Genomic DNA, 20,799 nt, shown 5'->3' with positions numbered 1-20,799 from the left:
GGGAGGGGAGGAGGGTGCACAGGAAGGAGAGATGTGGATAGCAGAAAGCCAAGGTAGCAATGGTATTACAAGGAAGATGAGCTATAACAATATTATAGGTAGAGGATGAGCAAAGCATATGTGGAAGCGGCAGAGCCAGCTAGAAGAACAGTGTAAATACTGAGATGACACAGAGGTGTTGGGGTAGTAGGTAAGGAGTAACAGCAGTGAACTGAGAGTAAAACACTGCTATGAACAGGCACTAAGAAACTACTGGGGCATTGCTGTTCTTTAATGTTGCCCTTTTCTGGATCCCTTGAACTGGCCAGAGGTAGAAGCTTTGGGACTTGAGCAGGCCTCAACTTCTGAGATGCTTTCTTTGAGACATTCTTCTGAAAGATAAACAAAACAACAAACCAAAGCCATTAAAAATACCATGGAGTTAAAATGGTATCACATCCTTCACAAACAAATTAGCCTCTCCTTCCACGTTGATGTCAATCAACAGGGTACACTGAAGGACTAAGGGAAGATATTTTAATTCCCATTTTTTCGTCCTTCTCCACATCTTATATCCATGTGGATCTAGCTGAGAAAGGACACAAGGAAACGTTTTCATCCACAACAAACATGCGACCTAAAGAACTCACTGCCACACTGTATGGGCAAGATCAGTGTGTCAGCTGTGCTCAAACAACTCCTGGAGACAGCAAGAGTGTCCTGTGCTAGAAAAAGAAAAGGCCCATGGCTTCTGAGAGTGAAGGGACCTGGAATGTTATTTATTTTCTACCCTAAAATCAGTGATCCTAAACAGATCTTTTTGACTGTAACAGGGAACATTCCCTTACAAGGAAGATGAAGTCGATTATAGTGATCTCCTATAGACACTGTGTCCTATGTCAAACAAAGTTACTTTCTCTCAAAACCAGGCCACATTCAGCAGTTCTTTCTGCCCTGATCTAGAATCATGTTAAAGGTCTCCTTGCTTGGCCTCTGACAAAGACTCTAGACAAAGCCCTAGGATGTGCCCAGGAGGAGAGGGTCCTGTGCTAAACAGGAGATGAATGAGGTGGTCTCAAAGATTGCTTCCCTCTCTGAGTCTAGGAGAGGGTTTGGAATACTGGTCCTCCTGACCTTGCCGTTCTTTGTGTGTTGCTTCTGCGATGACTTTCCCTTCTTTCTCCAGTTCACTTTCTAGGTCTTGGATTCTCTGCAGAGCTTCTTCCAGCTCCTCTTCAAGACCTTCAGATCTCTTCTCTGCATTTTGAGCACGGATCTCTCTTTCTCTGAAACACAGAAGCAAAGATAATGCTGAAATCTGAAATATAACCAGCTGCTGGCAGGATACCTAAAAGAAAGATTTAGAAAGCTGAAGCTTTCGGTAGGACTGGCTCTATAAAACACATTTATGGTTTCAGAGAAGAGCATTGTTAAAAGATCTGTAAAGGAGTTCATGGCACATCTATTTAAACCCTGCAAGCTGAATTAGTTTCGAAACTCAGTGTTTGCTAGCAAAGGGTGAGATGCTGATCTTCACTGTGCAAGTATAAATACAGAGCACAGTCAATTCTATTAGCAAAGCTAATGAGATGGGGTTACCCCAGATAAATCAAGCTCACAGACAAAACAAGAAATATGAGGGAATGTAGTTCAAAGTGCCCAAGCCTGCTTAGACATGGAAGAAGTCCTTACCAAACACAGACCTTGATGTGATTTTGCATGAAGACACTTGAGTGTCACTTCACTGTGTTCCCCATACTTAGGTACAGAATTGCATGGCTGTACCTGCCAAGCTCCTGGGCACTAAGCAGGCCCTGGAAGAGCTCAGCTGCATTCACATGGCACCCTCCAAGTGCTACCAGGACCTAAAGTATTAAGAAGTTTTGCAGAAAACCATCATGAGTACCTCTGCAATGTACCTCATGAGTACACAAAACAGAAAATCTGAACAGAAACGAAGGGGAGCCAATATGTGTCATATCTTCAGCTAACATAAACCATACTCAATCGCCCAAGACAATCAAAATGGAAGGAAACCCAAAATTAAGCCAACAGATATTGGATAAAGCAGAACATTACCAGAGAACAGAACAGGCACTTGCCTTGCATGAAACCCTGCCCCACTCATGCCTCCAGCACATGACCAGTACTCACAGGAGTTGCGCTTGCAGATGTTCCAGCATTGCCAGGGCTTCAAACTCTTTCTGAGAAAAGGGTGTTGATGGCGTGGAGGCAGTCATCTCTCTCTGATTGGGAAGAGCAAAGCCTTCTGTAAGTGAATGTGAAACCAACAATGCTGCATTTCATCTGTAGCATGTGCCTGGTTTGGTGCTGGTGTCTCAGTGCACAGTCACAACACAGACAACAGCTCTGTATCAGCAAAACATGTAAAACCAGAGACTAGTTTAGGGACCGAACTGATGTTGGCATTAAAAATAGACTAAAATGATTTTCTGACTCAGACATGAAACTCTCACTGGCTCATAGTCTTGGGTTGCTGGTGCATTCCTTGGGTTACTGAGGTTGAAGGTGGCTGTAGCCTGGCCAGGAGCAAAAATCCCGGCAAAACAATGTCCAAAGAACAGAAAGAGGCAGCTTCTCACAGGGTCCAACAGGCATAAGTCAGTTTTCATCTGAAGAAGACAACTTGGGTTTTTCTGTAAAACTAACTGTTGAAAGGCTCTTACTCTAAGCTTTGGAAGGTAATTGTGATTTCCAGGGATTCATTTCTGTAAAACAAATCAAAGTCCATAAAGACACACTCCTGCACTGTCACTCTTAACTAGCTGATCACCTCCAAAGCATGAAGGGCAAGGCACATTTAGCAATGCAGCATGCTTAAAGAGCAGCACCATCCACTGACAGTTTGCTAAAGACCCACACTTCCGATACCTCTAGGCTCCACTCTGGATGAGTGACGGGCCCTATGACTTCTGAAGAGCACCTTTACCAAAGAGCACTATCCCAAAGGCAAGTGGAAGCCAAAACAACCTGAACTTCTTAATTTCCAGTTGTTGTGGGATCTCCCTGAATCTCTGAACCCCCTTCAACTCCTCCCATGTGCTCAGCATCAAACCACTTTCACCATCCCAGTCTCAGCAGATAGGCCTAGATCATGAAGCCACAGCAGTAATGCATGGGTGAAAAGGACAAATTGCAGCTGTGGTAACTGTTCTAATGATTATTTAAAGTTGCTAGAGGAGAGGAATCTGAGAGAACACCGGCACCTTGCACTGCCCCAGCAGGTCTGGCACAAGCGTTAAATGGGATCTCATAACAGATCCTGAGTATACACCTAAAACCCAGCTCCAAATCTCTGCCAACATGCTAAAAACCACTGGTGTGGTGGAGACTCCTACCCCTGTAACTGTAACGCTGTCTGATTTCAGAGACTTCAGGTGGACGTTGGAGTCATGCCCTACATATCTGATCATGTCTGCAGTAGCTTCGCTGTCCTCAATCAGATAATCCATACCAGCACCTGGATGCTGCTCGAGAGAGAAAAAGAACAAGAAATAGGAGATACCACTAGCCTCATGGCATTCAAGGCCGCTGTAAGGCCATGTTTGACATCTCATACTCCAAACAATAAACAAAAAGGCCCTGCTGGAAAGCAGCATATTGCTGCTACTAGAGTCACCTGCATGATGGCTATTTCCTCCTTTACTTTTAATGGTTCTTCCTCTGTTATGGGTTTCTTTTTGCTGGTGGGATTTTCAGCTTCAAGCTCTTCCTGAGTTGAAGAAATGATGGTGTCCTTAAGCTTAAGTTTCAACTGCAATTCCTGTAAGGCACCATAAGAATCAGGTTAATAGCCTGCTCTTTTTGTCCTAACCTAAGCAAAGCTAGCTGGTCTCTGACTTCCTCTTGCACATATTTAGACTCGGACTCCAGCCACCGAGGAGGTACTGAGTGTGAATGTGTTTCAAATCACAATGAATATGCTAGTTACTGAACATTACATAGGCAGGACCCACTGTTGCATATCCACTTTGTGGAGGCCATGGCAGGAAGAAAAAGAGGCAACATGTGAGCCACAGCACTAGCTGTGGACTGGAAATCATGAACAATATCATTCTGCTTGAGGGTCAAGTTCAGAACTAACAGATCGTTCAAGACAGTAAATCCAAATCAACTTTCTCATTATCTGAATTTAACCTGGTTTGTTTGAAAGTAGACCAATGCCAGGCCAACCAGCTATAAAATACATCAAATTGCCACAGGCAGTCTCAGGCATCCATCTAGCCACACAAGGAATTAAACTACGAATTCAGCTTGATCTCCTGGGTAAGGCAACCACAAGAATTCCAGCCAAAGTCCACCCCAATAGGTGAAGCAAAAGCTATCACACACCATAGCGAACTGGTCTACCAGAGGGGTAAAATCCCCAACTCCACTGAAGCTCTGGTTTTGCCTTAGACCTGTGCTTACAAGCAGCACTGTGATTTTTAACCAATTTGCAGTCATAACACCTCATAGTGCTAGCTGTTGCTTTGAGTGTATGCAGGTCTCCATGTGAAACCTTCCCTCAAATGGAACTGTAGCTGCTTTCTTAAGGAAAAGTTTTGCAGCAGACCTTCATTCAAATTGATTCAACCTAGAAGAGCAAATACAGTCTATATATACCTCTGATCCAAAGAGGTTTCTCAGTTCTTCTAAATCCAGAAAGGAGACTGGAGTGCCTTTGATCTCCGAAAGAAGATGACTACATGCTTGAATCCAATTACGGCACTCAGTCTGGGAAGACATAACAGAAAATGATTATTCAGGGCTTATTGAGCAAAAAAAGAATAATTGTTATCATATTCATTCAGTCAGTTGAATAATTCCACCTTTCTGTCTTTATTTATAGGAAGGGGACTACCTGGAACCTTCCATTCTCACCCTACAAGGAAGACACATTTCTCCAAGCTTTCAGACATGGCATCTGTCACCAGCACCACCAACTAATCACTTCCACCAACTCATTCCTCCAACAAGCTCCTCCTCAGGCCAGCACAGAATATCTGTCATAGCCATTGCCCCAGCCCATGTAGGGAGAAATAAGTGTAAATCCCAGGGGTTAATTTTTCACTCACTAAGGTAATGCAGAACAGAAGCACAAGTATTCTTGAACCCTGCAGGAAGGCTTCTTGCATTCCTTGAAGCCCTCTGCTCAGGAAAGCCTCAGCCTTCGGGAAGGGTCTACCTCTCACATTCCTAAAGCACAGGCAAAGCTCAGCTAAACACTGGTGATGACAATGGTAGCAATTAAGAGCTTTATATGCCAGTGTAGAACAACGGGGAGTCAGGTATGTCAGTTGACTGCAAAAACTTTCAACTGCATCTGCATAAAGGCACCAAGCACCTCCAGGAACCTCTAAGCACCACTCAAGTCTGGACGCACATGGCTCTGACAAGCTTTGAACCAGAGGTCAATCTACTGCCACTCACCTGGAATAAATCTCACAGGAGAGCCCTTACATATGTATCCTGAAACAGGGCAAGGAAAATATTAAAACTGAACATGACCTGGCCCAGGTTTATCTGCGTTCCAGGACTGCAAAGTCAGTATAGGTAACTTGGGGAACGAGGGTAACCCATTGGAGCAGCAGTCTTCCTCCTCCTTAAAACTTCACATATATTTTTATCTAGCTTTTACAAAGTAAATGCAGTCTCATCTGGAAACCTATCTAGGTTTCCAGACCTAGATAGCTGGCAACACAGGTGCCTTTTACCTTGATCTTATTCAGCTCCTCCAGCTCAAAATCAGCTTCTAAATCTTTCTCTGACTGTTTCTTTTGAACGATTTCATTGACGGTCTCGCGGCAGCAGCTGCAAAGATGTAGAACATCATCAGCCCTGCAGAAGTGCCTTCGAATGCTTATAATCGTAGAATCATTTAGGCGGAAAAGACCCTTCAGTCAGGAGCCCACTGCTGTCAGCAAGGTACAGGAACTATGTGTAGATCTCTGCACTACTAGAGAAGTCTCCAGAAGAGCAATCCTCACCTGCCCTGCTCACACAATGACCCCCAAAAAGCTTGTCCGTGCCAGTGCTGTACTAATCCACACAGGATGTGTGAGCACAGGTCCTGAATCAGGCGAAGGCATTGCTCCAGGTGATCTGGACTGTAGACTCACTGGCTGTAGTGCCCTCATTCCTCCAGAGGTCATTCTCAAAAGTGTGGGCATAGCCCACACTATCACAGATGCTAGCATGTTTTATAGCAGTACTAGGTATAAAGCAGGCACTGCTGTTCTCTTTAGGTGTTTCTGTCTTATTAGAATCCCTACAAATTCTAGTAAGGCCCATTTAAGACCTGGGAAAAGATCCAAGGACAACCGAATTGATGAGATCTGTTGCCATGATCAGCACACTAAACATTTTTTCTTGAGAAAACTCCCTTAGGTGAAATTGAAAACCTCTGTTGATACCTGTCTATAGAATCAGTGAGTCTGCACATTTCTGCAACCAGCTCTTCAGCTCCATGCTGCAGCTTACTAGCCCTCAGAAGCCTGGGCTCCTTATCCATCTCGGTGTCTAACTCTTGCCGCTGGGGACACTCACGGGACAAGCGTTCTGTTGTCGTGTGTCTCAGCAAATCCACCAGCCACAGGATCAGATTTCTGTCCAGTTCAGTCACCTGCACAAAACATCAGAGCAAATCTAAATCAGTGATAAATGTCTGGTCTTGTCAAGTAGTCTGAAGTCAGTTCGTTTCACATAAGTCAATGTGCTACCTAATTCAATTTGCAAACTGACCTAATGACAGAAACATTTATTTTTACCATTCTTCTCCCATATTCATTCCCCTTACAGACACATCTTTTCCTACTACGGATCTATCCTTCTCCCAGTTCTTGCTTAGGATCATCTGCTGCTTATCAGCCATGTGGCGCGCTCTCACATCCAGAATTCAGTGACAAACCAAAAAGTACACACCACACTTATAGAACATTAAAAAAATGCATATTGAGAGCCTCTAGTCTACAATCATGTGAGAAGTAAACCCACAGAGAGCTCACAGCCACAACAGCTCTCTGAATAGGAAATAACATTGATTATTCCAGAGGAAATACTCACTAAAGATGGAACAATAAAATTGTATTTGTGCACTATATAGGAGACCTTACAGCTATTTTTAGAGGAGTTCTGCCCTACACTTTGGCTGGAAGACAAAAGCCACAACTCAATTCAAACAGGTAAGAAAGTGTCAAAAGAGAAACAAGCATTCCTCATAACTGTGGTCTGGCCAGGTGGAAATTAAAGGAAGAACTGAATACTAGATATAGCACTCTTATCACAGCAGTTTCAGGCTTGCACTTACTTTTTCATTAACATGTGTGACGTTCTTCACAGTATCATTATTCATGGACAGAACCCATTGCTGAATCATCTGAAAAAGCTCTCTGGGTACCACCCTGAAAAGAAAACAAATCCAGAAACAAAGTGACCTCTAGTGCACCAGACCCAAGGATCTCTTGTCTCAAAGACACCTTTTGCTTCCCAGCTCGAGGAAAACAACATATTATAGTACATCATATGCTGGAAACATGACACATGCTTACTTTGTTAATGCTGTAGTTGTGGGCAAACTTGGCATTTTCAAGTAAGTCTCTTACATATACGTTTTGCATGTGCTCTGCAAATGATTTATCTCTTGATGATATTTACCAAAGACAATGGAGCACTATGAAGAGGAATATGCCCCCACAAATCTGACTGTAAATGAATCACATATTTTGTTTTTATTTCAAATGTCAAGATTTCCAAACCAGGTGGCAGTTCTGAGGGAGACAGTGATGTTCCAGGAGTGATACTGAAGCCACCGTTTCCACTCCACAGGTAATGGCCAAATCAAAGCAAATGAAAGGCAGTCACCAATCATTTTAACACTTCAGCTGATCATGTTTAGCCCACTGGCAGTTTCCTGTGCCAGGGTCCCCACAAAAGGACATTTCTCTTTTCTTACAAGTGTACTTGTACTATGTACAAGGTCAGCCTAGGTACAATTAACACCTCTGTCCTTACGGGAAATGTGATTTCTTATTGCTCTCAGCTTCATGCAACTGGCCGGAGCCTATACAGCTCATCACTGCATCCACCTGGGCCAGCCACGCAGGAATCTTTTGATAAAATGCGCACAGCTCAGCTTCGTGCATGCCAGAACCTCGCTTCAGCTTTTGCACCTTGAATAACCAATCTTCCATACTTTTCACCAAGGCTGTCAAAAACTTAGTGGTGCCTGCAGGGGAAGAAAATACAAACCTTTAATTATAATTCTTTCAGCCAACAAAACCAAAGCTGGATTCAAAGAGGGATGCCAGGAGGGATGAACAGCCTATGTGGGAACTGGCTACACTTGGAACTGAAAATAAGCTGCTTAGTAAGCACTGAATTCAAAGCAAGTCTAAAGAAACTGGGCTTGAATTGAAGCCCTTCTTGTCTTGGCAGATTTGGCTCCCTTGTTTCGTAAAGGCTTAATATAACTCTTTTAAAACAGCTTTGCAGTTACAATCCAGTTCTTCAAAGATGCAGGTGGTGCAGTATGCACAGATGTGCAAAATGACTGTACAAGGTAGTAAATTAATTTTCATTCACTCATCTGGCACATACTGATGGATATTCTCTTTTTGTTGTGGACTATGCTTGAAATGTAACAATACTTGCTCTTGAAACCCAATGTTTAAACTTTCTTTAAATCCTGGTGAGGTTCTGGCCTCCAGGACATATTGGAGCAAAGATGACATCTTAAGCACGTGGTGATGATGACAGGTTTTTTTAATATTTCAGTGATTTTGACACATGGGTACAGCTGTGGGGCAGAACTGTTTAACTTCTCCTCTGGACTGGGAGAAGCGCAATGAAGCAGTGTTGGGATGTTCAAACTAGTAAGAAATGGAGGTGGTTACGCTCCTCAGGGCGGAGCCTTTGAAAGCACATGATGGGAACTCCACAACTAGGCATTAGATGTTAACAAGCCGGAGGCCAAGGAGAAGTGGCAGGAATGGTAGTTTAAGTTTTCCTGCCATGCAACATCGTCTTAAGAGGAAAGAAGAGGTGGGTCCCAGGAGGACATGGGATGAGGGAGAACAGTCACTTCTGGTCACTTATGTGTGCTTTGGCTATATTAGCCCTTACACAGTACTCTGGATCCTTATTAAATATTAGCTTGCTTTGGGAAGGCTGTCTGTGTCATTGCATTTATCTTATAAACTTTATCAAGTCCCCAGAAAAAGACCGAACTGGAGCTCATTGGAGAGGCCACTCTTGTACCAAGTGCCAATTTCAGAATCAAAACCATGTTATTTTCAAAAGAAGGTACACTGTGAAGGCTTTAAGAAGTGATCAAGGAAGACTGAATAAAACCAAAGACATTAAGCCAAACCTTATAAATTTCATTTAAATAATTTCTTATATCTCCTGGCTAAACCAATCTCATATCTCATTGTTCTCTCTCCATCTCTAATCCTTGTCGTCAAATACCACTCCCTTTGTACTTCTGGCACATGCTGCTCGAGACCAGGTAATCAGATCTTAGAAGATAATAAATACTTCAGGTAACCAAGTGCCACTGCCTTACAGTACAAAATTACCATGATCTCAGTATTATATCTTACCTATTCTTTACAATGGCTTTCATTTTCACTGTTTCTTATCAAAGATGCAATATAATGTAAAGAGAAGGGGTACCGTGTATTTTCTACTGAAAGGCCATTACATTACAATGCAAAAATGAATCCAAACCATTCAAAATACACTGTCCTGTATGGAGCAAGATGATACCTTTCCTTTAGTCCAGTTTCCAAAGCCTTTGTTAAAATCAGCTAAAATCCCTTTTTCTGGACTTTACTAGCTGAAACAATTTTGGATCAGATATATGCATTGTGCTGCCCAGCCCTCTGTTCAGATCACAACTAACTATCCAGGCTCCTGCAAATCTGCTGTTCAGTTTTTGCCATGCTGGTGTCTGGCTAATTATGGCCCTCTTCCTTCCTCTTTCTCTCACTTTCTAATGAGAACTAACGGGAATATTTATTTTCTTTAGCTGTTTCATAGAATGGACAGACTTATTCTATCATCTCAGCTCCTTTAGTGGGCTGAAATATAGCATATAGCATAAGAATGTAGGGAAAAGCACACGAAAACCCTGAGTGTAAGAATAAGATGGCAGTATGAGAAGCAGCTTAGCAAACATGACTAGCAGTTCCTGACAGCACATGTTCAGTTTAGTTTTAGTCTGCTGAAAGGAAATAAAATTATTTGAAAAACATCAGACGTGAAACAATTCCGAAAATCAGAACTGAGTCAAGGTCTTGCAGAGGCAAAGGTTGAGAAGGTTAGTTGCAAATTACCCAACAACTGTTTGTTATCTTACACAGGACATGATAACTTTATATCAGCAAAGAAAACATTTATGTACATTCTTTATTATCAGGATAATTTGAAATCTAGATTAAGATAATTTAGCATTAGTGATAAGGTGATAAAAAAAGTATTACCCTCTGAGACAGTGTTTTACTTTACAGTAATGTTTTACTTTTTACAGTGATGTTTTACTTTACATTTTAAACATCCATTCTTTCCTTTTGCATTTTTCCCCCCTAAATTATCCACATATTCACAAACTGCCCATAGTCCCTCTGAATATAACATACGACTTCCCTGTGTCATCTCTGCATTGCATGTTCTTTGCACTGTATCACATTTAAAATATCAGATATTCTTTCTACATGTGACTGTGAGTGAAGTTCCTTGGAGTTTATCCCTTGAATGCATGCTCTTGATTCCCTGCACATATCTGGGGGTCAGACTTGAGCTTTGGAAAAGGCCAGTACAGATTATGTGAACTGGTCCTTTATTACTTGCTACTTTCTTGGCATCCCCAAGGAAAGACTGAGCTGTAAATTGGTCATTCCTTACCATTATTCCCACTTATCCTTATATTGTATTGCCTGTAGAGTTCACATGCCCTTTGTTTTATTTCTTCCAGGGCAGCGTGCTGTGGAGGCAATGCTCCAGTTAAGTCACGGTGTCGATTTATCACCATTTGTCCCAGCTGTGTCCAGTACTCCAGCAAGCTGGCAGTGCTCTTCAGACTTTCAGTCTTTCTTAGGCGCACCTCCTCTGTGTACTGCTCTAGGTCTTCTTTTAGCATCTGAAAGGAAAGTAGAAAGCTGCCTTGCCCCCAAAAGTTGAACCACCCCTTGGCCACGAAAGAAAAGTTATGGAAATCAAACACAAGAAGTGTGAGGAATCCATGAATATAAAGATGTCACAGTGAGTAGATTGCACAATGAATTAGAAACTTATTGGTGACAATTCTGAGCACTTCTACAGATTAATATAATTCACCAGTCACCAGAGCTGTTGGTCAGAGAATGCTCAAATACATGATTAAGTTTAACACACTGGCTGAACTATGGCATTGGGCGATTATAATTTCTCATGTGTAGACTCTTAGCTTACAGTTCAGCACAAAAGATTTGAGCTGATGTGATTTCGTTCACACTTGTGATGGGCATAGATGCTCACTGGGGCTCAGCTCACACATGGTAATTTTTTGAGCAGATACTGCCTGATAATACAGCCAACCCCCAAAATCTTACATTTATCAAGTTCTTGATTTCTGGTAGGATTTCATCCAGTAGCTTTTCGTCCATCTGAGAGGAGCTAAAGCAGAGGGAAAGAAGGAATGAGAGCTGAGAGAAAAAATTCCTTTAGTAGCCAAGGTAAAACCAAGACTCTAGATAGATACTCAAAGTAAAAACCACAACACCCTACTCAGCAAGGGATTTTTATTCTCTCACTCAAAGTAACACAAACACTGGGTGTCAGTTAAGAAAATATGTTATTTCCAGCAGAGATACAAATCAAATTCAAGCACATATTGAAAATTCAGACATTATTAACCCTATGATTGAAATCTATATACTGATGTCTTTTGTTAATACATACTCTGTATACAATTTCTGCATTTTGTGCTTGTGTTTATGCTTTGTTCTTTTTAATGTATCACAAGGAATGAACAAAAAGCCTGAAAAATACAATCACCTTAACATAGAAAAAGACTGGGTTTGAAACCTCATGTGTCTTAGAGTCTCATGTCTGTACACAAGAACTTTTCCTGTGGCTCTAGAATGCTCTATTGAAGCACTAATGCCTGTGCAATTCAAGCTAAAATGAACCAAACTAAATAAATAGAGGAATTCTGTTACAGCAATGACAGCTGCAGAAAGAACTCTGGTTTGCAGCAGGAGGGTACAGTCCTTGTTCCACTGAATTCAACCATGAACTCACAGCACCACTTTGGAGCTACTGTTAGGCACCTGATTATCAAAATAAATACATCAAGCAGAAAAGTAGAGCAGTGAGGGATGTGCAAATTGCAGATTGTACCAAATCTCACTACACCTGAGAGTCAGTACACACTTTGCACTGGTCCAAGGCAAAGGTTGAGAAAGTCGACTGCTACCCCAGGTCCCTCTGGGCCACTCACGAGTCACTGCTATGGAAGTATTGAAGGTGCTTGTTGAGGCTGCTGCAGACAGTTTGCAGTTTTCTCTGGGTGGCCTTCTCAGGATGCTCTATTTCTGCTCCAACATGACCCAATCTCTCCCTGAACTGCTCAGTCTTTTCCTGCAAATCGGCCAGGTCTTCTGTGTCCTGCAGATGTTGGGCAAGGGGGTAGGAAAAGGGACCGTTGTCATGATTATTTTGATCCGAGCTGGAGGAGTTCTCCCTTTGCCCCAGCTATTTTGAGATATGTACATATCAGAGATCTGGGAAATGTCTGTAATTCCACAGCACAGCCCCCACAAACCCTTTGAGATGGGACTAGGGTGGCTCACTCTTGGGCATGCCAGAACCGAGTGCTTGACTCCTTGTTTTTGGCATGCTACTGAGACACCATGCCGTCTTGTACCTATGAGGCCAAAATTACACTAAGCCTCAACCTGGTTTGCTTTTATGGAGAAGGAATAGGGAGAGGGAAGAAAGCCACAGGAGGAAAAAAAAAAAGGGAAAGAGGGGGAAAAAGAACTGAAGTACATAAAAGGGGGCACGGAGTAATGAGAGAAAAGCAGAAAGAGTGAACTCATTCAAATTTTAATGTTCGTTTGAAACTAAACCAATATTTGAAGGTTCAAATAACAGCCAAAATAACGAGTGCTTTACTGAGAACAGTAGAGCTACGTAAAGCATGCATACACACGCCTTGAACAGGCACCCATCACAGGCAGGTCCCTACCTTTGAGGCCAAGAGGTTTATGAAATGCTTGAGAACGTTGGTCAATGTTTTTCCACCAACATGGAGCTGGCGAAACAATGTGAGCTGGTTTCTGTCTATTATCTGGGGGAAGGGGGAAAGTTATTATTTGCCCTGTTTTCTTCTGAGAGGAGAAGCATCTGACAGTAACATGGGAGCCTTGCCATGCATGAAATGGACCTGTAGTGTTTGAGTCCACTTTCCTTACAGTTAAATCTCTGATCTCTCAAACAACCCCAGAAGTTCTGCTAACAGATTTTAAACTTCAATGGGATAAAGCAGGAGATCACAAACAAGGGGGACACACAAACAAGGAAGCACGGAATTAACCAAGAACTTTGTGAAGAATTGTAAGGAATCTGGGTATGATATTCTAAATTATGGGAAAATAGGAAACTTTTTAGTCAAACACATTGCAAATGGAAATACTTATCTCACAGAAGCTTTTCCTGCAGAGAATCAACTGGTTTCAATTGAAATAAAACCACGTGTGAAACAGAGCAGACCTCAGGAAATGAGGCCAGGGCAGGTATGTGTTACTACCCAATCATATTAAATAAAGATATTCTTTGGGATGAAAACAAGACTGCTAGCTGTGATGTTTCATATCTTGCAGTGTACCACTGATTTCCTGCACCAACCTTCTGAGCCAGGTCATACACGGCTGCGATCCAGATGTCTCTCTCTTGAGCTAGCAACAGAGCCTGCTCTTGCAGTTGTCTTCTCTGTAATGTATCTAACTCCTGATATTCTTTCAAAAGCCTAGAAGAGAAAGACAATGAAATACATGCACCTGTGTTTCTCATTCATGTTTACCATCTTTCTCCAAAATCCTAAAGCTTTCCTTAGACGTTTCCTCTTCCTCCTTCCTTCCTCAGTCACCTCCCGCACAGCCTGTAAGTTCACAGGTCCTTTTCCCCAAGCCCCTACACCACCTTTCTGTTGACATTCCCATGACAAGTTTCCATTCAGTATGAATACAGATCTCTGCTGAGACCAGACTAGCTGTTTTCTTCATGACACAAGATTCCTGCAAGTAAATCTGTTTGCCTACTCACTCACCACAACTCTGATACCAACAACCTAAATATCTAGTATCTCAGGTATCTGAAGATGTCCACAGACCCCTCAGAAATTCAGAGTTGCAGGCTCTTCTAGACTATGAAGAGCTCACTTGCTGTGAATATGGGGTGAAGAAAAGGGAATGCCAGCACTTGAGCAACAAATGACTTAAAGCTATAAACGTTTTGAACAGCTTTCTAGCCCTTTGAGTTTAGCACTTATAGCAAAATAATGGTATTTGTCATAAACAGCCAAGCTGTCTTTCCCTGGAAGGAAACCAGTCACCACCTCTCCTTTCCAAAAATCTGAGAGAATGATACCAGCACGCTGCAGAAATCTCCCAACCTCATCTTTAAAAGCAACTTACTTTACATTTGTCTTAGCCTCCTGCATGGCTGCATGTAGCTCCTCTTGAGCTTTTTCTGCTTCTTCGGTCACTTTGCGGTCATGTTCTCGTACCTTGTACAGCTCACTGAAACAGTGGGGAACAGTCTTAATGCAACTTAACCCAATCTAAAGGTCTCTAATCTGGCAAATACAGGCTGGTGGGCCCTACACTACCAGGCAGGGCTCTCTTCTTCCAACAACATCTCTTCCCATGCACATTTGGTGTTCCAACAAACCCTTTCTGCAGTTCCACAACAACAACAGAACCTCAAGTTGCTAAGAAGAGAAGGTGACTTTGACATTATTTGGCACTAAGAGAGTTCAGTGAGAGTGTGAGGAGGCTCAAGTGTGATCCCTGTAGCTCTGCTTCAAATCATAACACTGTCTTTCTGTTCCTATGGGAGGAAGATTAGGAAACCAAACAAAAGCAATGGACTAAGCCTAGGGCACAGAGACAATTTCTGAGGATTGGGCAGGATTCAGACCTAGATAGCTGTCCAACCGATTCTTTAAAACAGAGTAGTTCTTCTGTAATATGCCTGTTGACCAACCGCTGCGACATCATTTTTTTGTAGAGGGTCTTCATCTGTTCAGGGATCCGCTCCAGGAGACACACGTACCTCTGCCTGCAGTAAAACGAGTGAAAAAGGATATTTACGTGAGATCGCAGATTTCTTACACCATCTGAAGACCCTTTCCTTTCACTGCACAGGAAGCTATCTAGAAGCCAATCTTCTGAGTGTTTGGACTGGGGGTTTTAAACGCTCTGGAACGATTTAATTGCTACAAGTAGTGGTAATCTGAGCATGGGAACTTGGCCATGAGGGAAGTACAAGGTATTCTACATGTGAAATCTTCCACTGAAGGTCACACCAATAAGGTGCTCACACTGTCAAGTGCGGTGATGGTCCCACCAAGTTCAAGCTCCAGGTTACCCAACAGATGCTTACTATCCCCGGCTGCTAACTTGGCGGGGAAATCCTAATTTGACTCCTGGCATGAGACCCCATGCCAGTTACGGTTACACTGTGATGGGCTAGCATTGCTAAGCAAGTACATTAGGAACAAACTGCAATAGCTAATGTTACTCCTGAGAGGACACTGCCATAAACCAAGAGAGGGATTAATGGCTGGCTAATGATGACCTGAGCTTTGAAAGCAGCTGTCCTCTCTCCACGCAGTCCACGCTGACCTGCCGAATCAGCTCATGGAAAACGATGTTGTAGATGTTCTGCTCTGCCTTCAGCAGCTCCAGCATATTGTGCAGCTGGCAAAATAGGTGAGAAAAATCACAGCCTTGCAAAGCCTGGCCAGCCTACTCCTTTAACAACAGATTAGCACACATCTCCCGTTTCTTCTGAAGTAGGTTTCCCTTTGAAGACAAAACACTGCCAAAGGTAGAAAAGAGAAGGGAAAGAGCCATCTACATGCAATCACCAGTTCATTTTCAAACACATTATGCGCTATGCAGACTACCCTCCCATCAACATTCATGGGAGCTTCTCTGCTCATTCCAGCTGGAGTTCCTGCTGAGGCAATGCTCTACGTTTTTCACAAATCCTTCTCCATCAGTGTGCAAGAATAACAGAAAATAAGGCAAAGCAAGGTACAGATGTTCTTTGACATCTGCTTTTTAGGTGTATGAAGGTTTCTGATGGCCCATTTTGAAATACAGCAGCCTATCTCCCAATGAAGAGATGAGACAGCTACTGCCTTTGTTCCTCCATATAATAATGCCAAATGCACTCCTTTCTGGCATTTTTGCCAGAAATGTAACTTCATACATTAGCAAGCTAACTGTTTGTTCTTCCTGGATCAGACAAAGATGAAGAGAAGCTCAGGATCAGAAGAAGAAATCCCTGGTTATTGCAGGACCTATAGACAGCTGGCTTGGGCAGAAACGAGCTTCTCGCAGGCACCTTAAGCACAACAGCGATAAACACTAGGGATACAAGATGTTATTTTTCTGGGTACAAGAAAGTTATCTGGGTACAAAGCAAGTTATCCACCTGTGAAGGTCCTGTTACTCTGATTAGCTTGTCTACTCCAGCTTTTTCCAACATGCTGTCCATCAGATGCATCAGCTGGATAACCTCTAACCTCCCAGGAGGTCTCCTGACAGACCAGAAAGGGACACATTGTGATTATGTATAGCATATTATGATATTTTCCCAGGAAATTAAATGCAAACAGCTGTTGTTTTTTTTTTTTTCCAACAACTTCATGCAGGGTGGTACTTACAGGGATGGGAACAGACGTAGTTTCTTTTCACGGTCTTCAAGCAGCGTTGCATATTTACTGAAATGAACACAAACGGCAGAGCTCAACTAGAAAGCAATCCTTCCAGTGCTAGCTAAGGGAACCCTGCTCTCTCCTTCAATCTCTTTGTCCCGTATACAAGCTGATGAAAGGTGGAGAGGCAGAAAAGGGTCTACAGGGTTGCTCTTCAGTAGGAGCATCCAGAGTCTAATGTGAGAATTGGACCTCCTGCAGCTACTCCCCCAGCTGGAGCTCCTTCTTCTTGCCAGTAATGACAGAAATCTTGCAGGAACCTTCTCCCTTTAAGACCTCTCATAGTACTTGGCTAAGCGGCCAATGGTTTAAAAGTTACTGGTGGTGCCAGAAAAGCATCATGTTTCCACATCACACCCACCCAGAGGCTGATCACAGGAGATCATCAAAATAGTAAGACAATGCTCTGTTGAATTGTGTTAGCAAAGAAGCTGGGAGGATTTCACTCCTAATCTTAGTATTTTAATCCTTGAACAATGAGAAAGAACCTCCTTTAAATTTATGAAGTTGTTTGGAGAGATTAAGGGAAGTCACAGTAGCCTTTTTTGGCAAGGCTTAGAAAACGCGCAGCCTGAAAAACTGGGGGTGGGGAAAAGAGAAGGAAGAAAAAAAACCCAAGATCACAAATAAAAAAACCCCAACCCCAGAGTGGCATATTCAAGATGCTAGCAGGTGTATAGAAGCATGAAGTGAGGGTTAGAGCTACCCAGAGCCCACCTTCCAAAAGTTGCCTCAAGGAATCAAATCAGCTTCTGCATTCATGTCCAACTATTGAAACCCCCTGAGAAGCAGTACTAGTGTCCAGGAAGTTCTCTGTTAGCGACCCCAGAGAGCAGCAAGGGTCACGTTGCTCTGCATTGCTAACTACAGCCTGGTTGGTAGCATGGGATTTGCACAACCACTCCTTTTATACTCTCCCCTTCCCAACAGAAAGAGGTGTATCTGGTCAGTGTCCTCAGCTTCTCATCACTGTATCCCCACACACTGAACAGTTGAGGACAAACCCTTGTAAACCAGAAATCACTTACTCATCGAAGTACTTCAAGGGCAAAACTCCTCTGTTCCTCACAATGTGAAATTCCTCAGGAATCAGACTATCTGTTAGGGTTCCTCGCTAGGGATGGAAAAGAGACAGAGCACAAAACATCAACATGAAAGCTGTGCGCAAGCTCCCAGTTCCTTCCCAAAAAGGACACAGGTTTGGCTGCCAGGAAAGGGAAGCTCACATAGTGGCTTTTCACACTGCTTTTCCCTTTCCCGCCCCCCATATCCAGAGCCCAACAGATACAATCTGCATCTGAAAGCAGATTGAAACAATTAACACCAAACTGTGGTGGGGGAACTGAGGGGCTGGAGCCACAAGGAGAGCCAATGTGTTTTAGGATCAGGGTAACATTGGGACACATGTGAGGATCTCCCTTCTTCCAGCTAGTGATACACACAATAAAACAGTACTCACAGGAGTGGGTGGGACTGTACCACGGCTCCCTCTCTGGTCCTGATGACCCTCAGAAAAAGACCTTCTGACAGGCATTGCTCCCTTAGCTTGTTGGCCAGTCACAGTGTCACACAGGTAAGAGACATCCCTGAAGCAGAGGGAAAGAGCGTGTTCACTGACCCACACTGCAGGCAACTTGCTCTTCCCTTACACTGCCAGCCTAAACCATAAGTGGGTTTGTTCTGCTAGGCCTGAGGCCAGGCTTACGGCCAGGACTCCCTCCCTGGGCCAAAAAAGACAGATGAGATCATGCTTTTTAGGCAGATTAACCTCACATCGCCTGTCACTGATCAAAGATCATTTTTAACGTGTACTGTCGATACCCTATCGCATCCGTATCCAACGTTCAATACAGAGCAAAACACTTTTCACTTCCCAGCACCATTCAGTGTCATAGCTTTACACTTCGTAAATAAAGCCCCTGCTATGTCCACTGAAGCCACAAGAACCTCTCTTCTTAATCATGAATCACAGGACATCCTTGTGAGCCTGTCATCTTCAGAAGGGTCGTTCCAAGAACTGCTTATTTAGCAATTCTTATTTATTATTCTAACAACACCTTTCCCTCAGATCTCTCCAGCCTGAACTCAGACAGGACAGCTGGTCATTCATCCAGCCCCATTAGGCAGCACAGTCACCTGCCATCAGAAGAGGCCAAGGGAGAGATCTAGCTCTGCATTCCCGGCTCTAACGCCCTTCCATTGGCCTGGGCTCTTTATCACTTCTTTGCTTACCTTCCAGCACCTGTCAAACTGACAGGGTGATCTGTCAGGTGCCTGAACTTGCTCCGACGATTAGGATAATGCCAAAGCTGATCTGGTGTTTGCAGGCAGCCCTGCAGACAAGGCACATGTGGCTGTCACTATTTTGCAAGAAACATGCCAAGGAGCGGGACAGGTCAGGGTGGCTGACTGGTCTAAGCAAGCACTGCATCATTATTTCTGTCTCGGGGCTAAAGGAACTGGTGTGGACAAAACAGCCTCAGCTCCAAGGGCTTCATTGGAGCACCAGGGTGCAAGCATGTTCTTGTGGACTGGAAGGCAGAACTTTGGATCTGCACCAAACGGCACAGCCAGTAAACTGATGCGGTATAAGATAAATTTATCCTACAAGGTTGGCAAACTGCCCTTTTGCCCAGGGAATGAACATGTGCCCCCAGAGAAGAGACGATTCTGGACAGGACAAGGCAGGAGATGGAAACACACTCACCCTGAAGCCCATTGGGGGTTTGGTGGTTTGTGGGGACCGGAAGTACTTCGGGCTGTAAAGAGAACTGCTGGCACAGGTCAGGCTTCGGAAAACCTCTTCTGGGACAAAACTATGCTCCAGGGAAGAAGAAACAGGCCTGATGTGGTCAAGCATCCTTGAGGTACCCCTCAGCTTGTGCATCTCTGGAAAACAGCACAGAGACGTTTCAACAGTATTTATTCTGCTGGTGAAAGAGAAAGCAAAACTGATGATAAAATACGGGGCTGAAAAAAACCATGACAAGATGTCCGCTCCCTTACACCAAACCAGAATCTAAATCGCAGGCAGCTTATCTGATTTTTAGCAGCTGTTTTATCTTCGGAGAAGCCTAGAACAAGTTGCCTTCTACTGATGCAAAATAAAGCACCAGTCCCATGACTGTGCCATGCTGCCAAGTACACAGACACCAAGAGATGCCGTGAATGACTAAAGTTTGCATGTTTCTGTAAAGCCATTTCCTTTCTTGTGGCTTGCTAGCAGTCAGCTTTCTGCTTTAAAATTCCAGCAATTGTCTAAATAAAGGCAAAAATGCAGAGAAGCATCGTCCTGTTGACGGGAAGCTGTAAGGACAGAGAGTCAGATGTTCAGCCCCTGCAGCCTCCAGCCCTGCCCTACCTGAGCGGTCCTCGCCTGCCCACAAGGCACGGCTCGTTTTCGTTGCAGCAGCTTTTTGTCCAGGAACAGGCGCTTCAGTTGTGGGCATGGTGAATGTTTATTTTATTTAACGCTCAGCCAAGGAAAGTTGCAGGAATGGATGATCTAGGAACAGAATTAAACCTGCATTTGTACTTCACAGGGTTAACATGGTTTCTTGTTATCATTCATTGTGATCCCCTCCTTACACCTGACACCAGGTACATCAGTTCAGAAGAAATCCCAATGCTTTGCTACAGCCTCCATAGGGGTGCTTGGTTTTCCATCTACGAACTCCATTAAGAACAACTGCTTCTTTTATACATCTAAGTGCTCTAGAGATTTAATTATATGTCTTCAATTATTAATCTTACCACTTTTTATTCTTAGTGGTATCTTACTAATAAAAATAAAATCATATTTCTATTCGTTTCGTAACCCCCATAAATTC

The 20,799-nt window shown here is 43.4% G+C and overlaps 1 protein-coding gene across 5 annotated transcripts; it reads right to left on the bottom strand.

Moving 5' to 3' along the window:
* Positions 1-250: 250 nt before the first annotated feature.
* On the bottom strand, positions 251-20,734 carry AXDND1 (axonemal dynein light chain domain containing 1). Of its 5 annotated transcripts, none has more exons than XM_030495898.1 (25): positions 20,331-20,734; positions 19,677-19,858; positions 19,202-19,302; positions 18,429-18,555; positions 17,998-18,083; positions 16,919-16,975; positions 16,687-16,792; positions 15,823-15,944; positions 15,163-15,303; positions 14,658-14,762; positions 13,870-13,990; positions 13,211-13,312; positions 12,461-12,627; positions 11,571-11,634; positions 10,885-11,119; positions 7,993-8,206; positions 7,289-7,382; positions 6,396-6,604; positions 5,697-5,793; positions 4,606-4,716; positions 3,620-3,763; positions 3,339-3,470; positions 2,134-2,225; positions 1,114-1,265; positions 251-371 (listed from the first exon to the last, which is right to left on the bottom strand). In XM_030495898.1, the coding sequence occupies exons 1-25, from the start codon at positions 20,416-20,418 to the stop codon at positions 271-273; spliced, it is 3,150 nt and encodes a 1,049-aa protein (XP_030351758.1). In that variant the 5' UTR covers positions 20,419-20,734; the 3' UTR covers positions 251-270. The 5 variants fall into 5 exon arrangements, with proteins under 5 accessions (XP_030351758.1, XP_030351760.1, XP_030351759.1 ...); XM_030495900.1 differs by having other exon boundaries at positions 251-368; XM_030495899.1 differs by having other exon boundaries at positions 3,339-3,467.
* Between the last annotated feature and the right edge of the window lie 65 nt (positions 20,735-20,799).

Source organism: Strigops habroptila, chromosome 8 (genome assembly GCF_004027225.2).
Source record: "Strigops habroptila isolate Jane chromosome 8, bStrHab1.2.pri, whole genome shotgun sequence".
Classification (NCBI taxonomy): Eukaryota; Metazoa; Chordata; class Aves; order Psittaciformes; family Psittacidae; genus Strigops; species Strigops habroptila.
The sequence above is the reverse complement of the archived record's forward strand: the minus strand, read 5'-3'. Positions and strand labels throughout refer to the sequence as shown.

What these genes read in the sequence shown, in the direction of transcription:
- AXDND1 (XM_030495898.1), bottom strand. Translation starts at nt 20,418, where the DNA reads ATGCCCACAACTGAAGCGCCTGTTCCTGGACAAAAAGCTGCTGCAACG. An exon ending in GGCAGGCGAGGACCGCTCAG is followed by an intron (nt 19,859 to 20,330) that starts GTAGGGCAGGGC and finishes GCTGTTTTCCAG; the next exon opens with AGATGCACAAGCTGAGGGGT. An exon ending in AATAAGAAATCACATTTCCC is followed by an intron (nt 7,383 to 7,992) that starts GTAAGGACAGAG and finishes TTTTCTTTTCAG; the next exon opens with GGTGGTACCCAGAGAGCTTT.